Below are 18,566 nucleotides of genomic sequence, written 5' to 3' on the forward strand. Positions count from 1 at the left end.
TTAGACAATGGAAGAGGCTGCCAAGGGAGGCGGTGGAGTCTCCATCCATGGAGGTCTTCTAAAGCCACCTGGATGTGGTTGTTGGCAAGTGGCTCTGGGTGGCCCTGCTGGAGCAGGCGGGGGTTGGACCAGATACCTCCAGCCTCAGCCGTGCTGTGATTCTGTGACTGGGTTAGACACTGTAATAGAAACAGATGCCACCAGAAACAATTCTGCAAAACATAAGCAAGAGTGGGCAAGAAGAGAAGTAATGCTCATTCAGATGAGAGGTGCAGAGAAGAAAGACAACATAGTGTGATCTGAAGATAAATAAATACTATTACTGCTTTTATTAAAGATTGTGAAGTTAATTCAGGGATGATGTACACCTGTGGATGGGAGTGAGAGAAAGTAATTGTGTCATCTGAAGGGAAAACATGTTGAAGAACTCAGTGCATTCTTGTCAAGGAGTTGGGGAAAAATGAAGTCCAGCAAAACTGTCAACTCAGAGGAGTATCAGAACTAGTGACTGCCAAGCAAATAGCTACATTATGGGCATGCAAACTAGCACTTCAGGGACAAAAAGCGTGTCAGCCTGGTCTCAGCACTTTGAAGGCCAAGGAACTTGAAAAACAAGAACAGTTAGACATGGCATAAAAAGGAAATAGTTTTAAAATGTATTGCAGAATGGCTAAAGGCAGATGTGCCAGGCTAACACAGTACTTCTCTCCTCAAACACAAAGGAAACACAGTAGATCTAATTTAATATAATAATAAAAGAAAGCTGTGTACGTTAAAGGTTTGCTGACAGAGTTAGAGGGCACTGCCAGTACAGAGAAAGAACAGAACATCAAACGAAGAGAGTCAAGTGACCATGGGAACTGCAACAATGGGGACAGGATGTGAAATGGTGTACTGTGAAAGTGCATTGACTGGGGGGGGGAAACAGAGTCTCTGCTGTAAAATTAAATTCATTACTAACAACAGAGAAAGGACTCAGCTATCTGAGCCAACACGCCAGACGGTGAGTGCAAAAGCTATGCATACATGAAGAAATTCCTGTACATCAAGAGAAATGTTTTCAGTAGATGCTGGGAAGAATTAATGCCTCTGGGCAGGGGACTTCTAAGGTTGTCTCTGCAACAACATGTGTAGGACTGGGATGGCTGTCCCAGTCTGCAGAAGAAAAATGTTTACTACTAATGCTGATGCTGACCACTTTACGAATGAGAGCGTTTATGAATGAGTGGCAGCTAGTCTCTTCCCATCCCATGTTCTCCACCACAATGGTGGGGCTGGAGCAACAGTTGAGCAAGGGCAGAGGGTGCCCTGGGATGAAGGTGGTGGAGGGCAAGAAGGGTATGGAGGAAGGCTGCCAAGTAGCAGAATGGTGTCCTCCAAGAGATGAGCAAGGGGTGGATGGTACAGGGACGAGAGCAGCTGGGGTGTTGGATACCTGAATGCGGATGATGGCCGAGGTACTGCGGGGCACCGTGCCCCGGTCACTGGCTGTCACAGTGAAGATATACTCAGCACGGTCAGACCGGCGTAGCACTGTGGCAGTCCGCAGCTCTCCAGTGGCCACATGCAGTGTGAAGCGCTCTGCCCAGGCTCCTGCAGAGAGAAGGTGAAATGCTGCAGGGAGAGGCAGAGGAGGGAGGGGCAGAGAACATGCTGGGATGGAGGAAGGACTGTGGCCTGACAGGGCTGGGGCAGTGGTCACCCATCTGCCCACAAGGGTCATGGCTGCACGACAGAGAACAGTGACAGGTAGCCAGGTCAGCAGCTCCTACCTATTAGTGAGTAGGTGATGGTCCCATTCTCACCCTCGTCAGGGTCCTTGGCCTGGAGGGAGGCAACAAGAAGTCCCGACGGCTTCTCTTCCAACACCTGCAGCACAGCCCAGAGAGCAGCTGAGTGTCACAGAGCCATTCCCACCGACCCCAAGCACAGCATCTGTGCCTTCCTACACCCATCCTGCACCTTGCCCAGGGCACAGCCCCCCATCCAAGACCTGAGTCTGCACAACATGGGAAGTTTGCAGCCAAGCAGACAGACGGAGGTCCTGCCCTGCCATCCCCCTGTGCCGCCCAGCTTGACGCAGCTCAGCAGCCTTGGCACATGTTGCAGCAGTGAGCTGCAGGGTGATGGAGGGACACCACCAAAGTTACACCCAAGGCCTCTGCAGCAAAGAAAACCCCCTCTACGCCCATTTGACACCTTTGGAGGGGAATAGAAATGTTCAAGCTCTGACTAGTGCAGATGCCACTCACACTGGCGATGGAAAGGGTCCCCTTAATTCCCACCAGCCAGCCCAGGGCAGTTCATGATCAATGGAAATGCATCAGGCAGTTCTTCCTGCATCCAAACACTCCGACTCCTAGGGCTTTTCCCTTCTCTCCTTTTCTTCTAGTTAGCACTACTGACTGGCTGTCTGCAGGCACTTAAGACTACCATTCTGTGCCAGTGCATCACAGTACCTATAAGGCATGAATTATGCACATCCTCAGCTAACACTACACTCTATGCTTCCTGACAGGGGCCACACGTTAACAGCATTGCATGGAAACTCCTAGAATCATAGAATCACAGAATATCCCAAGTTGGAAGGGACCTGTAAGGATCATAAAGTCCAACTCCCGGCACCATGCAGGTCTAACCCCCAAAAATTCAGACCATATGACTAAGAGCACAGGCTCCTTTAGTGGATACTCACTCCTTTCGTGGATAGTTATGGAAATAGACACATCCCCATTACTGCCCCTCACCATCCATCAGTGTTAGGGGTACCCTCAGCAAACAACCCACACCTGCTGGCAGACCCGTCTCTCCTCCAGTGGTGACTATTTGCACCCATAAACACCTCAACAGTAGAACAGGCAGCCCACTTGGCACAGATTCTGTGATCTCTTTCTCACCAATATGATGCTGTCACAGACCAAATTCACATCCTACAGCACAAATCATCCTCACAGACCCAGCTGTGCTCTCTGATCTCTGTGTGGTACCGCTTCAATGCATGCATACACAGGACAAACGCAATCCAAGAAAGAGTCCAAGGAAAGAGTCTGCAAGCTTTTGAGAGGAGGCAAGTGTTAATGTTGTTGCACAAGCTGCTGGCACCACGCTGGTGGCGCTCACAGAAGGGGAGCGGGGGCGGAGGGGGACAACAACCAGAGGAGCTGGACTTGTTTAGCTGGGCCAAACAGTGATGTGACTGCACTCTGTAAACATAGAGGAAAGGGGAGGGAAATTCCAAGGAGAGAGAGGAGCTATTTAAGCAAAAACACAATATTGGCACAAGAACAAATGAGTATAAAGTGGTCAGAAATTAGTTTAGGCTGGAAATTAAGAGATGGTTTCTAACTACCAGATCAAGGAATCTGGAACAGCATTTTACAGCAGTGGTGGAGGCAAAGGACCTTCTAAATATAGCTCAGTTGTTTATGAAAAGGACTATCTATGTGGACACCTCTGAGCAGGGCCATGCTTAGGAGGCCCCTTCCAAGCCTTTCTCTGTAACAAGTTGGGACAGGGCTTGCCCCCATACTGTTCATAATCACCTTCGAAGATACAAGGGGCTCCAACTTCATGCACATGGTCACACTGCCCTTCCACCAGAAATCAAACTCCACTTGAGGAAAGCAGTGACTCAGTGGGTGAGTTAAAAAAGCAGCATCCACACAGGCTCCATTACAAATGACATTTCAGGTGCACAAACAGAGAAATAAATAGCAATAGAAGTGGTTCTGCCTCTGCAAAAACCTCCACCTTAGTAAAATTACCACCAGGCAGGCTTGTCCAGGTCAGATGTCCACCCTCCAAGACGGCTGTTGCAAATACCAACCTGGTCCAAAGAAAACTGTCTCAACTAGAGGCACAACTCAAACAGTGGCTGGCAGTGGATAGAGAAGATGCAAGAAGTAGGGTACGTATGGAATAATTCTCCTGTGAAACCTTCCCAGCTTCCAGCAGTCTGTGTCTAAGTCACTTCCTGAGCCACAGATCATATTTTTGTTCAACAGCCTTTGCTGGATTTTTTTCTTTCCATGAATTCATCTAATTTTGAACCCATGCAACTTTTGGCAATGATTTCACATTTTAATTATGTTCTGCATGAAAAAGTACTGCCTTTGTTTATTTTAAACCTGCTGCCCGGTCATTTCCTGAAGCTGCCTAGCTTTTGTATTGTGAAAAGTGCAACCTCTAATTTCCCCATGACTCGCTCTGTGCCGCTCAATGCACACCTCTGTCATATTCCTGCAGTATCTGTCATGCCAAAGAATGTTCAAGTATTTTCTCTCTGCATGGAAGCCATTATCTACTAGAGATCACATTAACACTCTTTTCTGAGCCTTTTATAGCACTACTGCTTATTCAATGTAATGACTATAATACATATAACTGCTTGAGAGAGTCCAGCACAGAGCCACAAGGATGATTAAGGGAGTGGAGCATCTTCCTTACGAGGAAAGGCTGGGTCTCTTTAGCTTGGAGAAGAGGACACAGGAGTGACCTTATTAATGTTTATAAATATGTAAAGGGTGAGTGTCAAGAGGATGGAGCCAGGCTCTTCTTGGTGACACCCGATGACAGGACAAGGGGCAATGGGTGTAAGCTGGAACACAGGAGGTCCCGCTTAAATGTGAGACAAAAATTTTTCACGGTGAGGGTGACAGAACACTGGAACAGGCTGCCCAAGGGGCTTGTGAAGTCTTCTTCTCTGGAGACATTCGAAACCTGCCTGGACATGTTCCTGTGTGACATGATTTAGGCGTTCCTGCTCCAACAGGGGGACTGGACTAGATGATCTTTCAAGGTCCCTTCCAATCCCTAACGTTCTGTGATTCAGTGATTCTGTGAAGGCACAATAGAATGTACACAGAATTTGAGATGAGTTTTTCTCTCAGTCTCTGTTCATTTTCTAATAAAATACAGCATTTGATTCGCCTTTTTGACTGCTGCTGAGTCCTGAGCTGATATTTTCACAAAGTATTTACAGCGATACCTTGATCTTCTTCCTAGACTTCAGTTGCCTTTTCAGAGCCCATCACTATGTAAGTGAAATTCATATTGCTTTTTGCCATGTATATTAGCACTCTCTACTTAGCAACAATGAATGCCATCTCCCATTTTTCCTCTCATTGCATTTACCTGCCCTCAGAACTCCAAATACACCTCAGCCTTGCTGTGTCTCCTCAAGGATGCACGTGCTTTTGTGGTATCTTCGCAAGAGAAGAGACCTGAGCTCCAGCAGAACACTCCCATTGTTTCATGGCCCAGACGATGGAATCCACTGCAGCACACTTGTGCTGCTGGTGTCCCCACACATAAGCAAGGACATTTAGCAGACTGCGGAGAGTGCTAGCAATGCCATTCCGCAGAGCCTGTTCTGTTACACCCAGCAGTGTAATGGCCAGCTGGCCCTGGCCTGCAGGAGTGATCCAAAGGCCAGTGCTCAGAGAATGCATGAGACTAACTTTGCCTTCCCTTCCTTCACCAAGCCCTGAGAGATGCTATCATACAGTCCACGCCTTCCCAGACAGATCTGCAAGCGGAATGTCAGATGGACAGGCACGAGAAAGTCTGGGCAAGGGGAGCTGTGGATGGAGCAGGAAGGGAAGCAGTAACCATCAGGGCAGGCCTGACCAGAGCTGTAGCACCTCAGGCCATGTCAATGGCCTCCCAGCTGCAGCAGTGACCTGCCAGCACAGCCTGGCCCTGGCAGGACCTGCAGCATGGGAAAGGCTCCCATCATCAGGATGTTTAAAACCCAGTGGGACACAAGTGGCTTTGAGCAGGCTGCCTGAAGTGCTGTAAGGATGCAGTGCAACTGCATCCTTTCAGTTGTAGGTGCTCCCCATTCCATACAGAATGAGGACAGGGTCTATATCGCCCACCATCCATCACTGCTGGTGTCCTGGCCACAGAAGGTGCTCCAGAGGGGCCACAGCAGAGCAGGGCTGGGAGATGAGGTCTGGTCCTTACCACTTTTCTTCAGCAGCACAGACATAGCTCAGTCCACAGCACACTGGGAGCATGGGTTACCACAGCCACCAGGCCATACTGAGAAGGAAAGCTGGGTTGGAGACCATCACAGATTCTCAACAACCTGGGCAGTGCTTTCTTGACCTCCCAGAAACCTCAGTGGCTATGCTGAAAGTCCTGAGACCCAGAAGATAAATGCACCCCATGCCTGCCTGCTTGTGAGCATTTTACTCCTGGGTCTGCTGGCTCAGGTTTGGGGCTCCCCTTCACCTTTCCTCCTTGCAAGCAGCTGTGAGCCAAGAGCTTCTGCCTGCTTCTCAGTCCTATTGGCACCAGAGCCCTTTGCAGTCCCCACTCTGTGTACAAGGAGGCCTCTATTTCCCAAGGGCATGCCCATCTTAGCACATCTCCCTCAGATTTGCCAGACTGCCCTGGCTGCTGCATGGGTGCAACCTGTGACTGCTCTCCCACCCTGAGACTCTGCTGTGTGCCCTTCCCCTACCTGCCCCCAAGCCCAGAGGCTACCATGCTGCTGCCCCACTAGGACCTCAGCCTGCTGCACCTACCTGCACAGGCAGTTCCTGACCACTGGCCACATGAAGGAAAGCAGGAGTGTTGTCATTTTCATCCAGGACAGTGACATAGATGGTTCCTGTGGCACTGCGGGGTGGTGCTCCTCCATCCTGCACAATCACCAACAGTTGGTAGCTGGACTGCTGCTCGCGGTCTAGGCTGTGCTTGGTGCTGAGCTCCCCTGTGAGGGAGAAATCCTCTTTAGAGAAGGGCCTGTGCTCAAGCATGTTGCTGGGGAGCCCAGCACTGCAGGGGTAGGAAGATGATTAATTTGTTGTGATACTGGCCTGGCCTGCATCACTTTTGACCTGCCCTGGGTATTTTCCCCAGCGAGCCCCAGCCCAAGAAACCAGGGGGACTCTCACCTGTCTGTGTGTGGATAAGGAAGTTGGGCTCATGCTGAAGCAGACGGTAGGTGAGACGGCTATTCTGTCCAGCATCCCGGTCACTTGCCATCACCCTTCCCACACTGCTACCGGGAGCCTGATTCTCAGGAACAGTGAAGAAGTAACGCTCCTCACTCAGCCGAGGGCTGTTGTCATTCTCATCAGTGATGCTGATTCGTACAGTGCTGGTGCCTGTTTTCCGGGCTTCCCCCCCCGTGGCACTGCCTCCTGCCGATGCCAGCACTGTGAGCACATACAGGTCCCGTGTCTCCCGGTCCAGGGCACTTTTGACATACAGCCAACCACTCTCGGGCATGATGCCAAAGCTGGCAGCATCCCCATCTGCACGCAAGTGGTAGGTAAGGATCATGGCTTCTGCATCGCGTGCCAGGGCCCGCACCTGCAGGAAGCGAGTGGAGACAGGCACACCTTCCCGCACCTCCACACGATAGGTGAGTGTGTCAAAGATGGGCCCATTGTCATGCTCAGCTTGCACATGCACCAGGAGTGTGAAGGTGGAGCTGAGCTGGGGAACTCCACTGTCTCGGGCCACAATGGCCAGCCTGTATGCTGCGCTGGCTTCATACTGCAGTGCCCCGACCAGTCGCACTGCCCCTGTTGAGCGCTCAACACTGAAGGTGCCATCACCTCCTGACACAAGCTCAAAGTTCACCTGACCATTGGCACCACTGTCACGGTCCTCAGCCTGCAAAGTGTACACTGTAGTCCCAGGCTCTGTGGCTTCTGGCAGCAGAATGGAGTCAGAGGTGGCTGGGAACACTGGTGCATTGTCATTCACATCTGACACAGAGATTTTCACACGGGTGTTGCTATAGGCAGGGGGTGAACCACTTCGGGCCTGGATATCTAGAATGAGGACTGCCTGAGACTCATGATCAAGAGGCAGGCTGGTGCGGAGCTGCCCAGATCCAGAGTCAATGGAAAAATAGCCATGAGGATCCCCCGAGGAGATGGAATAAAAGATGTCATCGGCATGACCTGCAGATAGGGAAATGAAGACAGAAGGAATGATTTGTGTACCTGGCCCACCTCCTCAGCCTGCTACAGACAGCAGCAGGGTTGGACATTGCTGTTTAGGGCAGACTCTGGTCTGGAGATATAGAGCAGCACTGTGCATGTTTGTGTGCATGGTGTGTGTGTACACAAAGCATGTTTGAGAGCAAGTACTGGAACAGAATGACAATCTTGGGGTGCACGTTCAGATGTGCATGCCTTTGAGCATGCATGGAGCTCCCAGAATGGGGTTGCTCTCTGAGGAAGTGTGATACCAGACTTTCAAAACAATGCAGGAACAGTGGAAAGTGACTGCATATAAAAGTGCCAGGCCCATACCTGGAGGATTCTGGGCACGGACAGCCCCCACGTTGGTGCCCTGCAAAATGTCCTCAGGCACTGTGAAGAAGTACTGGGCTTGCTCAAAGATGGGGGGCGAGACTGTGCCCTCTACGATGCTGATGTTCACTCGGGCATTTGGCTGTGCCTGTAGGCCTCCTCCATCTTGTGCAGAGATCACCAGCTGCACCAGGGTGTTGGCTTTACCACTCAGGGACCATGAGAGGGAGATGACACCTAGGGAATAAAGACGTTCAGAGGGCACTAAGCCTGCACCCCTACATCACGTGGCACCAGAGCAACAGGACAAACTATAAGCTTGAAATTTGTAGAATCATAGAACGGCGCTTGGGTTGGAAGGGACCTTAAAGATCATATAGTCCCAACACCCATGCCACGGGCAGGGATGCCACCAGCTAGATCAGATTGATCTGGAAATGAGAAACCTAAAAGGGTAGCAAACAATGTGTGCCTCAAGGCAACTTGCCATGGAAGAACTGGAGTAAATAGGAACCCTGATGGGAAAAACTCCCCAAATTCTCCCTTCTCAGCCTCAAGTCTAATCCTGAGCTAAGCAGGTCTTGGGAGAGGGGAAGGAGGGAACAGAACTTCTGATGTGGGGGCACAGGGCAATGGTCAGGGTGCAGCAGTGGCAGGTGGGATCTGGGCTGTGAGTAGGCTCCTGGAGGAAATGTAGAACTGCAGAACCTTCCAAGACAAATCCTACAAAGGAGGTGGGCCTGCATTAGGATGGCCAGTAGGCCTGTTCTCATCCCAGCCAAATTTTGGCAACCTGGGGACCAATGTGGGCAGACCCTGATGCCTCTGCCAAGCACAGGACACCATCCTGTCCCACTGAGGGCCCCTGGCACCATACACCCATGCACACACCTCCCCAGCAGAAACTGGTCTGACTTTGGTGGCCAAAGAAGGCAAGAGACAAGACAGGCAATGAGAAAGGTTGGCTAATAGAGTTATGAGGGAAGAGAGTAAATTGATCAGGGGAGAGGAGGCAACTGGGCAGGGACAAGAAACTAAGCAGGATAAAGCTTCATGAGACAAAACAAGCAGTGTGCAGGAGAAAAGGTGCAGTGAGTTCGGGATGACAATGAAAGTGAGGAAGAAAAAGGGGACAAATAAAGAAGAGAGCAGGAAGCAGAACCAAGGAGTCAGAGATTGAGTCTCAGAATGAGCAGCTGGGAGACCAAGACACTGGGACAAGGAAGAAATGTCCAGGAGAGGAACAGACATATTCTGGTGGCAGCCTGAATTGCTGAGTTGGCCAAACAGAAACATTCAGAATGACTTTCACATCTTCCCACATCCCACTGCTCTGGCTGATGCTTCCTCTGGCTGGCCCTGAGCTCTCTCACCTGTGTCCTTGTTGAGAGAGAAGAGAGGGGGTGAGTTCCCCAAGACAATGCGGTAGGTCACTTTCCCATGCAGACCTTCATCCTTGTCATGGGCAGTAACACGCAGCACAGCTGTACCCGGCATGCTCTGTGTGCTAATGCTGGCAGCATACTCTAGCGGGTAGAACACTGGCCGATTGTCGTTTATGTCCTCCAGGAAAACCTTCACATACACCATGGAGTTCAAGCCACCCTGTGGAAAAAAAACAGATCAGAGATGGGGCAAACAGCAGGGGCAAGGACAATTGTATTCCCTGCACAGTGCTGCGACAGCAGCATTGCATCCCCATTGGCATCTGCAGCACTCACCCCATCAACAGCAGTGATGGTGAAATCATAGGCAGACGTGCCCTCATCACGGTCCAGAGGCTGCACCGTACACAGTTGCCCCGTGTTCTTGTCGATGCTGAACTGTGTGGGGACCACACTGCCGATGCCAGAACCAACAGAGTAGGAAAGGGAGCCAAAGAGGCCGCTGTCAGCATCGGTGGCTGTCACCTGGATAGGAGAAGGCACTACTTAAGCAGGGCAGCACTATTGAGACCACCAGCCTAAGCAGACAGACCCAGCCCACCACCTTCATAACCCATTACTGTCCTCTACTCCACAGCCCACAATTACTGCACAGCCCTCAAAGCTGGCCACAGCAAAGCATACTGACTGTTAATGACTCACTCCTGACATACTTGTCCCAGACAAGATGACTTCCTCTGCAGCATTCTCTGAAGGAGGACAGGTCCTGCAGGGTCACACGGATTCAGATGGTGCCCTAGGCAGTGGCAGGCAGAAGCAGGCACCCCAGGGTCAGCCTACACTGGCACTTGCCAGGAGGGGACACAGGGCTGGGGAGCACTGCATTGCGGACTTGCAAGAGCTGCACCATGCTTGCTGTCTACAGCGCTGCCATGGGTGCCTGCATGCCAGAGGTGGCTTGTTCCAGGTAAAACCTTTCTTGCAACCCTGGGGCAACATCCACTACCCAGGTCTACAGATTTCCCTTAGCAAAGAAAAAGCCTGTACAGGGGGAGGATGTGGGTGCAAAAAGGTGCAGAGATGCCAAAGATCTAGCAGACAAGCATCCCCCCTGCACCCAGCTTGATCGGCCATCCAGAGACAACCCACACTCATGCAGCAGCTGGCCTTGGCCCTCTGCTCTTTCTCTTCTGCAAGGACACTTAAGACAAGCTGGGAAGCAAACCAGACCCTCCTTACCCATGTCCCAGGCTCTGCCCCACTGTCAGAGCTCTGTGCCTGGCAGCCCTGGGCTTTGAGAAGAATGCCTGGGGGTGGCATTGCCCTCTGACAGCTGGACCTACCAGACCCCGTGGCACAGGCTTTGCATTAGCATCTACGGACACAGCAGGAAGATTAAAACTGCTCCCTGTCTGCAAGGTCCTGCTCCACCTCCGTCTCTTTGCAGCTCAGCTCAGCAGAAAACAGCTTCTTCCCCCTGACTGCAGCATCACTGCCCATGGCTCTTTCACCAGCTGGGAGCTCGGTGTGGAGAACAAAGCTGGAGGACGGAGCCAGGAGGGAGGCAGCTGGGCCAGGCCCGGGTGAAGTGGAGTTCAGGCCTCGTCAGCCACAGCTCCTCCCAGCAGCAGCGCTGGGGCCTCGGCTCCCGTGAGCGAGAAGCACAGGAACGTTGCATGCGCGCCAAGGAATGGGCCCAGCTGGGGGCTGCAAACAGCTCCTTCCTACGGGCAGGGCCCCCAACCTGAGCTACCACCAGATCCTCAGAGATGGACGAACAACCAGAGTGAGACCAGAGACTGCTGGGCCAGGGAAGAAGGAATAAAGTGGGAAAAGGTAGGACTTCATTATGCTCTCACCCCAGAAGGGGAGGCAGCACCTGAGGGAGCCCTTTGCTGGTTCTCCTGCCTGGCATCCACAGCCCCTCCCCCAGGGAGGGGAGGCAGCACCTGTGACATTCCTCCGCCAGCCCTCCTGCCCCAAGGCCTGTGGGCCCTTTGCAAGGGGATGCCAAGGAAGAGAACCTGAGTTCACATTGACAACAAGCACAGTGCTCGCTTCAGAGGAGATTTGCTCCCCTACCATACAGCAGCTGCTGGAAGAAGTGCCATAGAACAAGATCTCCCTCCCTGCTCCAGATGCAGAGCACTCAGAGACACAGGTGCCATGACAGCAGCCTGGGGAACTGGCCCCACCTGCCTCCCGCTCTGTTCAAACTCCTCCCTCCATCCTGCCTCAGCTCCCTTTGCTGTTTTCTCTTTGCTCCTGCAGTAGCAATAGCATCTTGGACATGCCAGGAGCTCCTGGCTTGAGGAAGCTTTGGCTCAGGGGTTCAGAGCAGGGCATGGCTGGCTGCAGAGGGCTCATGAAGTAGGCTGGGACGGGGCCACTGAGTGGAAATGGTCACTGTGTGCAGCACAGGCTGAGTATCTGGTTGGCAGGGCCACAGGTGAGGTGCAGCATGAGGGCCCCAAGTCTGGATGCGATTACTATGAACCTGCATCATTCAGATCAGAATCCATCTAGAGCCCCAGATATAAAGCTGAGGCTGTCAGGGAGCAACAGGAGGGTGTTAAGTCAGAGACCTAATGATAAAGACAGATAGCAGTTGGAGTTGTTCACATTAGAGTATGAATCTGACCTGTCATAAGACAGACACCTACAGGGGAAGTTATCTGGAACTCCAGCTTTCTGCCACAGGAGCTGGGTGGGGTTTTGGGAACAGGGGAGAAACAGGTGAGCTCTCACTATCGTACAATACAGTATCATCTCCCTGCCTGCTCCCCGGTACCCAGCACCATCTCCCTGCAGGAATGCCTGATGGAGCCAAGAGTCTGGCAACAGACACAAACCTAGCTGTACAGCCAGTACAAGGGATCCTGAGAGAAGTTCCCCATTAATGTGTATCTATCACTCCACCTCCCTGTCCTGTTTTGATGGCCCCTCAAGAAGCAGGTAAGAGGTTTAGCACAAACAGTTCGTGCACAAGACCACTTATTGTCCAAGAGAGGTTGTGTCACTGCTATACCAGCACTGTAGATTTGTGTCTGGTCCTTGTCTTACTTGGAGGTGTGGTGCTAAACCAGAGTCTAGAGAAAAGCCACAGGAACAGCAAACACATCTGAAGGAGCAGCTGACCATGTTAGCTCAGTGTGGGGCTGCTGTACAATTCACATTGTGTCTCTGTCACTGTATGGAGAGGGCACAGGACTGTACCTAGTGACCCCAGCCCAAGCCCTGTTGCCTGCAGACCGCTGATGCCCTCTGCCTGCCTCCTGTGGGATGGGGCTGGCTGCTTGCCTTTAGCTAGCCCGTGCTTGTGGGGCCTGACAGCCCCTGAAGGCCAGCACGATGTTGTCTCTGGTAGGGACTGATGCTGCCTGGGCACTTCTCCAAGTGGCAGTGCAGTGTTTGATCAGCCACTAGGTATGGCAGACACCACAGTCCATCAGGCATGCACAGCTGGGATCCATGGCTGCAGACTGCAGAGCACAGGCAATCTGGGACACTGCACATTTTTATCTGTGAGGTTAATTAACCACCAAAATGGCTCAGCAAGGCCTGTGGCAAATTCACCACTCCTGGAATTTTTTAAACCAAGTCTGGACATTTTTCTAGGAACTTTGCTAAAAGCTAATCCAGATCAGCCCCAGGCTTTCTATTTAGTGCCCACCCAAAATTTTGGAACAGCTGGATTTACTGTAACTTAGGAGGCTTCTGACTTTTGCCTGAGAAACGAGGAAAATGGGGTCAGCCTGTCTATGGGAGAGCCCTCCACTTGGGGTTGTGCAAGGCCTGCTGCTTGAACGTGTGTCTGCAGGAGGCAGACCTCTGAGCTTGAGTGGATCCTCTGCAGCAGCCCTGCCTCCGATTTTGAATATCCTGCAGAGCCAAGACTGGCTCTTCCCAGGAGGAGTTTATGTGGGAGGAGAAAGAAGAGGAGAAGGCTGCAGCTGGGAACAAGACACCTGCATGAACTTGCAGGGGCACTGTGTGAGTATGGGAAATACACTAACCTGCAGGATCACAACACCAATATGAGGTCCCTACATGAGCTCACAGGACCACTGCACTTTTGTCCAAGACACTTGCATGTCCCCATGTGCATAAAAGACACCTGCATAAGGCACCTGCATGTGCTCAGAAGGTCGGCCTGAAGATACGAGATGTGGACAAAGCTGTGGGGTCATTTCACCTGTAGAGAACACCTGCACAAGCTTGCAGGATCACCATGGTTACACTAGGCACAATGTGTAGAGCCAAAGTGCATGCTGTGTTTCTGACCAAGGCTACAGAATGTGCAGCTACAACCCTATATGCTAAGTAGAGATGGTGTTCCCTTCAGATATTTACAGACATTGATGAGATTCCCAAGCTTTCTCTTCTCCGGGCTGTACAGTGCCAGCTCTCTCAACCTCTCCTCCTATCAGAGATGGTACAGTCCCTTCAGCATCTTTATGTCCACCAGGCCCCCCAGGTCCGTTTCTGTCAGGGAGCATTCCACCTTGGGAGCTCCCAGCATGTCCTGGTGCCTGGACTTGTTCCTCCCCAGGGGCAGGACTTTGCACTTCTTGGTGAACTCCACGACGTTTCTGTCATCCCATTCCTCCAGCCAGTCCAGGTCCCTCTGGAGGGCAGCACAACCCCCTGGTGTATCCGCCCCTCCTCTCAGTTTTGTGCCATCTGCAGCCTTGCTGAGGTTACACTCTGCCCTATCACCCAGACCATTAATGAAGATATTAAACAGGACAATATTCAGACATACAGTTTGATTTTTGGGTGGTCCTGTATGGAGCCAGGATTTGCACTCAGTGATCCTTGTGGGTGACGGTGCCAAACTGTAGCTATTTTGTTTTAACATTTCACATTTTTGTGTGTTTTTCAATTAGTACATTTCTCCTGCTACCATGCCTTTTACATACCAGTATTGACATGGCTGTTGTGATATTCCTAGGTCTGAGTATACAGTATCTGGCTAAACACTTAATATTCACAGTTCGGCCTGCATACAGACTTGAGAACACATTCAGCCTTTTTACTGTGGTCACACACAACCCCTGTAGATGCTGAGGTGCTGTATGATGCACAAAATGTCCTGCTGGGGTTGTCCATAAGGGCTTGCTGCCCACTCAGCTGCTGTCAGCATTTGAGTGCCTTTGTCCCCTCTCTCCCATCCTGCTTTGGAACATGGCAGCAGAACCGATGAACAACTACCCATACTGAACATTTTGTCTCCAAAGTCTGCAGTGAAATGCAGAATCCCTTAAAGGGATTTTTGTGAGGCCCTAAGGTCAGTCTCCAGCACCCTTGTCTCCAACCAGATCTCCAGGCTAATGCCTTCAATAGCATTAGGATGCTCGTTTTTCAGGCTGGTCCATCATATTGAAGAGGCACACTCTCCCTTGCTTCCTCCTGCCTCTTCTGCCTTTTGCTTCACTTGTGCAGGAAGCAAAATCTTAATTTCTCCTCCGTCAGCTTTTCCTCTGCAACCCAGCTTTTGGTCTGTGCTGCTGCACAGTGTGTTGTTGGGGGTAGTCTCTCTCATATTCTATTATTTCCCTCATCTGATGTAAGAAGGAAATAGAAAACAAACAAACAAACACATACAAAACAAACAAACAAACAAACCCCACAGGCATGCAGCCTATTTCCAAATAGCCTTAGAATTGCCAGCCTATCTTTTTTTAGAATTCAGATATGAACTAGGACTGAATAATTAATTAATTAAGGGAATAGGATCCTTCTGATCACTGCCCTCTGTGCCTTAGCTGCATGGTCTTGGCTGAGTGGTACCTGCTACACAGTAATGTGGAGCTGACATTGCCTGACACAAACTAATATCCTCCTTAAAGAGGTAGATGGTGGAGAATCTGAGCCCTAAGGGCACTAATAGGCTTTAATGGCCCTGATCAGCCTCAGCCAGGGAACCTAGCCCACACCTTCTGTCCATGGCTCTAGGGGCTCCATTCAAGCTAAGGTCTGGGCGCCCATGCCTGGCCAGAGCTATGTTAGCGTACTCATCTCCAACACTGTATCTAGTCCTGCCTCCTAGATTGACCCCAGACCTATGCTGTAGGCAGCTCACCTCCTGGACAGACCCCTCAGATGTATATTGTAGCCTTAACTCTATCTCTGTCTCTGTCCCTATCTACATTTGGCCTTGACCTGACTCTCTGGAAGGATGCTGAAACTGGCTCTTGCTTGCTTTGCCCAGGACTGTCAATGGACCATATTACCAGCACTTGGCTCTGCTCACCATGTTTAGATTGTGTGGGACCGCAACCATCAGGCTGTGGCTCTTTGCAAGCCATGCAGCCTGGGTCTGACAGTGCCTAATCCAGCAGGGTCTGGTGACAGATACAGGCTAGGAAGCCAATGCTGCATCTTTAGCTTAGTATAAACCCATTCCAAGCCAAATGCAGTGGGTCTCTCATGGCTCTTGGGAAAGTAGTTCCTGCTTCTTTCTTATTTTCTTTACCAGGGAGTATTTTCTCTCTTTGGCTACATATCACCTGGAACTCTCAACATGTGCCAGCAAGAAGAGGTTTTACCCTTGCAGGATGCCAGGATGGGAAAAAGTGCTATGAAAAATGGCCCCTGGGAATGCTGGAACTGTGAGAACACCCAAGACAGACCATGTGTTATACAAAAAAGAAGTTTAGTAGGTGCTAGAGATTGGCAGAGGCCGAGTACAGGTGGTCAGTAAAGCCAAAGATGTACTGCAGGAGAGAGCCTGAAAGAAAGGTTAAGGGAACAGAAAAGGAGCACAGGAACATGTGAATATTCTGCTGTGTGGCACTGGTGAGTAGAGGCTATGTGAGATGTAATATACTGAATCACTGCTGTTGGCAGTGGGCATGTTTATGCGTCAGGGAGATGCAGATTCTGTTGGAAAAACCTCCTCCTGGGAATCTGTGCCTGTTGCTGTTCCCCACAGGACCTCAGCATGCTGTGGCTCCTGCTGTGGGCTATGAACAGAAGTGGGGACAACTGCAGACCCCCATGGTGGGTCATGCATGTGGGGTGAGTCACCATCCCTGGAGGTCTTTAAAAGATGTTTAGATTTAGAGCTTAGTGATATGGTTTAGTGGAGGACTTGTTAGTGTTAGGTGAGAGGTTGGACTGGGTGATCTTGTAGGTCTCTTCCAACCTAGGTGATTCTGTGATTCTGTGATTCTGTTTGATAGGATGCTGTATGTCTTCAGCTTGTCACAAGGCTCCTGCCTTCTTGTAGTAATGCAGGTATGTGAGGAAAAAAACAGCTAGTCCTGCAAACCCCTGTCCATTAGATTAACAGGCATCTGGGGACTGTGTTGCTGGAGCACTCCCAAATGCCTTGCATTTGCCCAGCCCAATGGACACAAGGAAGGAGAGCACAGGAGGCTGCACAGCCTCTCTGGGCAACCTGCTCCACTACTGGACAGTCCTCATGGGGAAAGCCTTTTCCTAGATCCAGCCTGAAACTCATGTTTCCACCTCTGCCAATGGGCTCTCATTCTCCAGGGATGTGGTGCTCCACTTGGCCCCCACCTCCAAGTATAGCACAACTCACGAGCCACCAGTCTGTGAGCCCAACCATACAGAAACCTACTTCTTACCCACCTGGTTGTGCCTCTCCAAGCCATGACCTTCTCCTTGGGAGAAGGTGTCAAAATCCTTGTTAAAGTCAAGGCACTCATCATCCACTGCTCTCCCTTCACTAACAGATCCAGGCCATGAACCACAGAAAGCAAACAGACTGCTCAGTCATGATTTAGTCTTGCTCAATCTTTGCTGGCTGCTGCCTTCCCAATTTCCTCTGTGTGGCCAAACACATGGTCCAAGAGGACTAATTCCATGATTTTTCCAGAGACCAAAGCAACACTGACAACAGGGTAGGCTCTCCAGATAATCCCTTTGGCCTTTTTTTGAAGCTGGGGTGCTTTTCCTCCAGTTGTCAGGGATCTCCTCTGGTCTCCACCACATTTGAAAGAGCACTTCTACAAGTCCATTTCTGTCAGCACCCTTTGATGCAGCCTGTTGCGTCCCATGGATTCATATGGGTCAAGGTCACTGAAGAAATACTGACTCAATCCTAAACCCTGTCAAGAAGCTCTCTGAACCCTTTCAATAAGCATGAAGGGCCTGGGAGGGCTTGTTGGTGAAGACCAAGATAAAGGAGGCATTGAGTGTCTCAGTCTGCTGTCACTAAATCACCCACCCCATTCAGCAGTAAGTCCTTATTTCGCCTCCTGCTACCAATACAGTGGTAGAAGCTCTTCTTACTACCCTCAGTTTTCCTCACAAGTCTCACCTGAAGTTTAGCTTTCTTGATATGACCCCTATATGCCCAGGCACTGTTTATAATCTCTTCCTTTGTAGCTTGCCTCTGTGCCTACCTCCCATATGCTGCATTTTTGCAGCTTAGCCCACAGGTCTCTGCTTAACCAAAGCAGTCTCCCAATATGTAACCTTGTTTTCCCAAGTGCTGGGATGGACTGTTCTTGTGCTTGGAAGATGATTTCCTAAAGGCTTACCAGCTTTCCTGTGCTTTGGTCTTCAGACCTGCTTCCCATGAGAACCCTTCCACCTAACACATCCCTGTAGAAGCTGAGGTCTTAAGTCCTTGGTCTGTACTACTCTCCTTCCTCACTCCCTTTAGGATACTGAACATTACTATAATTTCATGGTTGCTAGAGCCAAGGCTATCATTGATTACCACATCCTTAGGCAGTTCTTCCTTTTAGTGAACATCTGGTCCAACTGTGTGTCACCCCTTGTTGGCCTGGGAAACTGAAGTTCTTTGTGAGAGCCAGGGTCTATGATTCAGAGACTTCCCTCCGGTACTGCCACCTCCTTGGCACACTGTACCAGCCTCAACTTCTTGCATTAGCATTGATGTCCTTGTGCTTAAAGTGTGTGG

The 18,566-nt window shown here is 50.8% G+C and overlaps 1 protein-coding gene across 1 annotated transcript in view; it reads right to left on the reverse strand.

The window, feature by feature from the left end:
• DCHS1 (dachsous cadherin-related 1) overlaps positions 1-18,566 on the reverse strand; it is a 46,046-nt gene that overhangs the window by 12,990 nt on the left and 14,490 nt on the right. The window contains exons 3-9 of the mRNA XM_032207377.1: positions 10,001-10,189; positions 9,653-9,884; positions 8,280-8,516; positions 6,906-7,925; positions 6,534-6,721; positions 1,773-1,869; positions 1,436-1,593 (exon numbers count right to left, since the gene is read on the reverse strand). Of these exons, the coding sequence (XP_032063268.1) occupies positions 1,436-1,593; positions 1,773-1,869; positions 6,534-6,721; positions 6,906-7,925; positions 8,280-8,516; positions 9,653-9,884; positions 10,001-10,189 (2,121 nt within the window). The remainder of the gene's footprint in view (positions 1-1,435; positions 1,594-1,772; positions 1,870-6,533; positions 6,722-6,905; positions 7,926-8,279; positions 8,517-9,652; positions 9,885-10,000; positions 10,190-18,566) is intronic.

Source organism: Aythya fuligula, chromosome 1 (assembly GCF_009819795.1).
Source record: "Aythya fuligula isolate bAytFul2 chromosome 1, bAytFul2.pri, whole genome shotgun sequence".
Lineage (NCBI taxonomy): Eukaryota > Metazoa > Chordata > Aves > Anseriformes > Anatidae > Aythya > Aythya fuligula.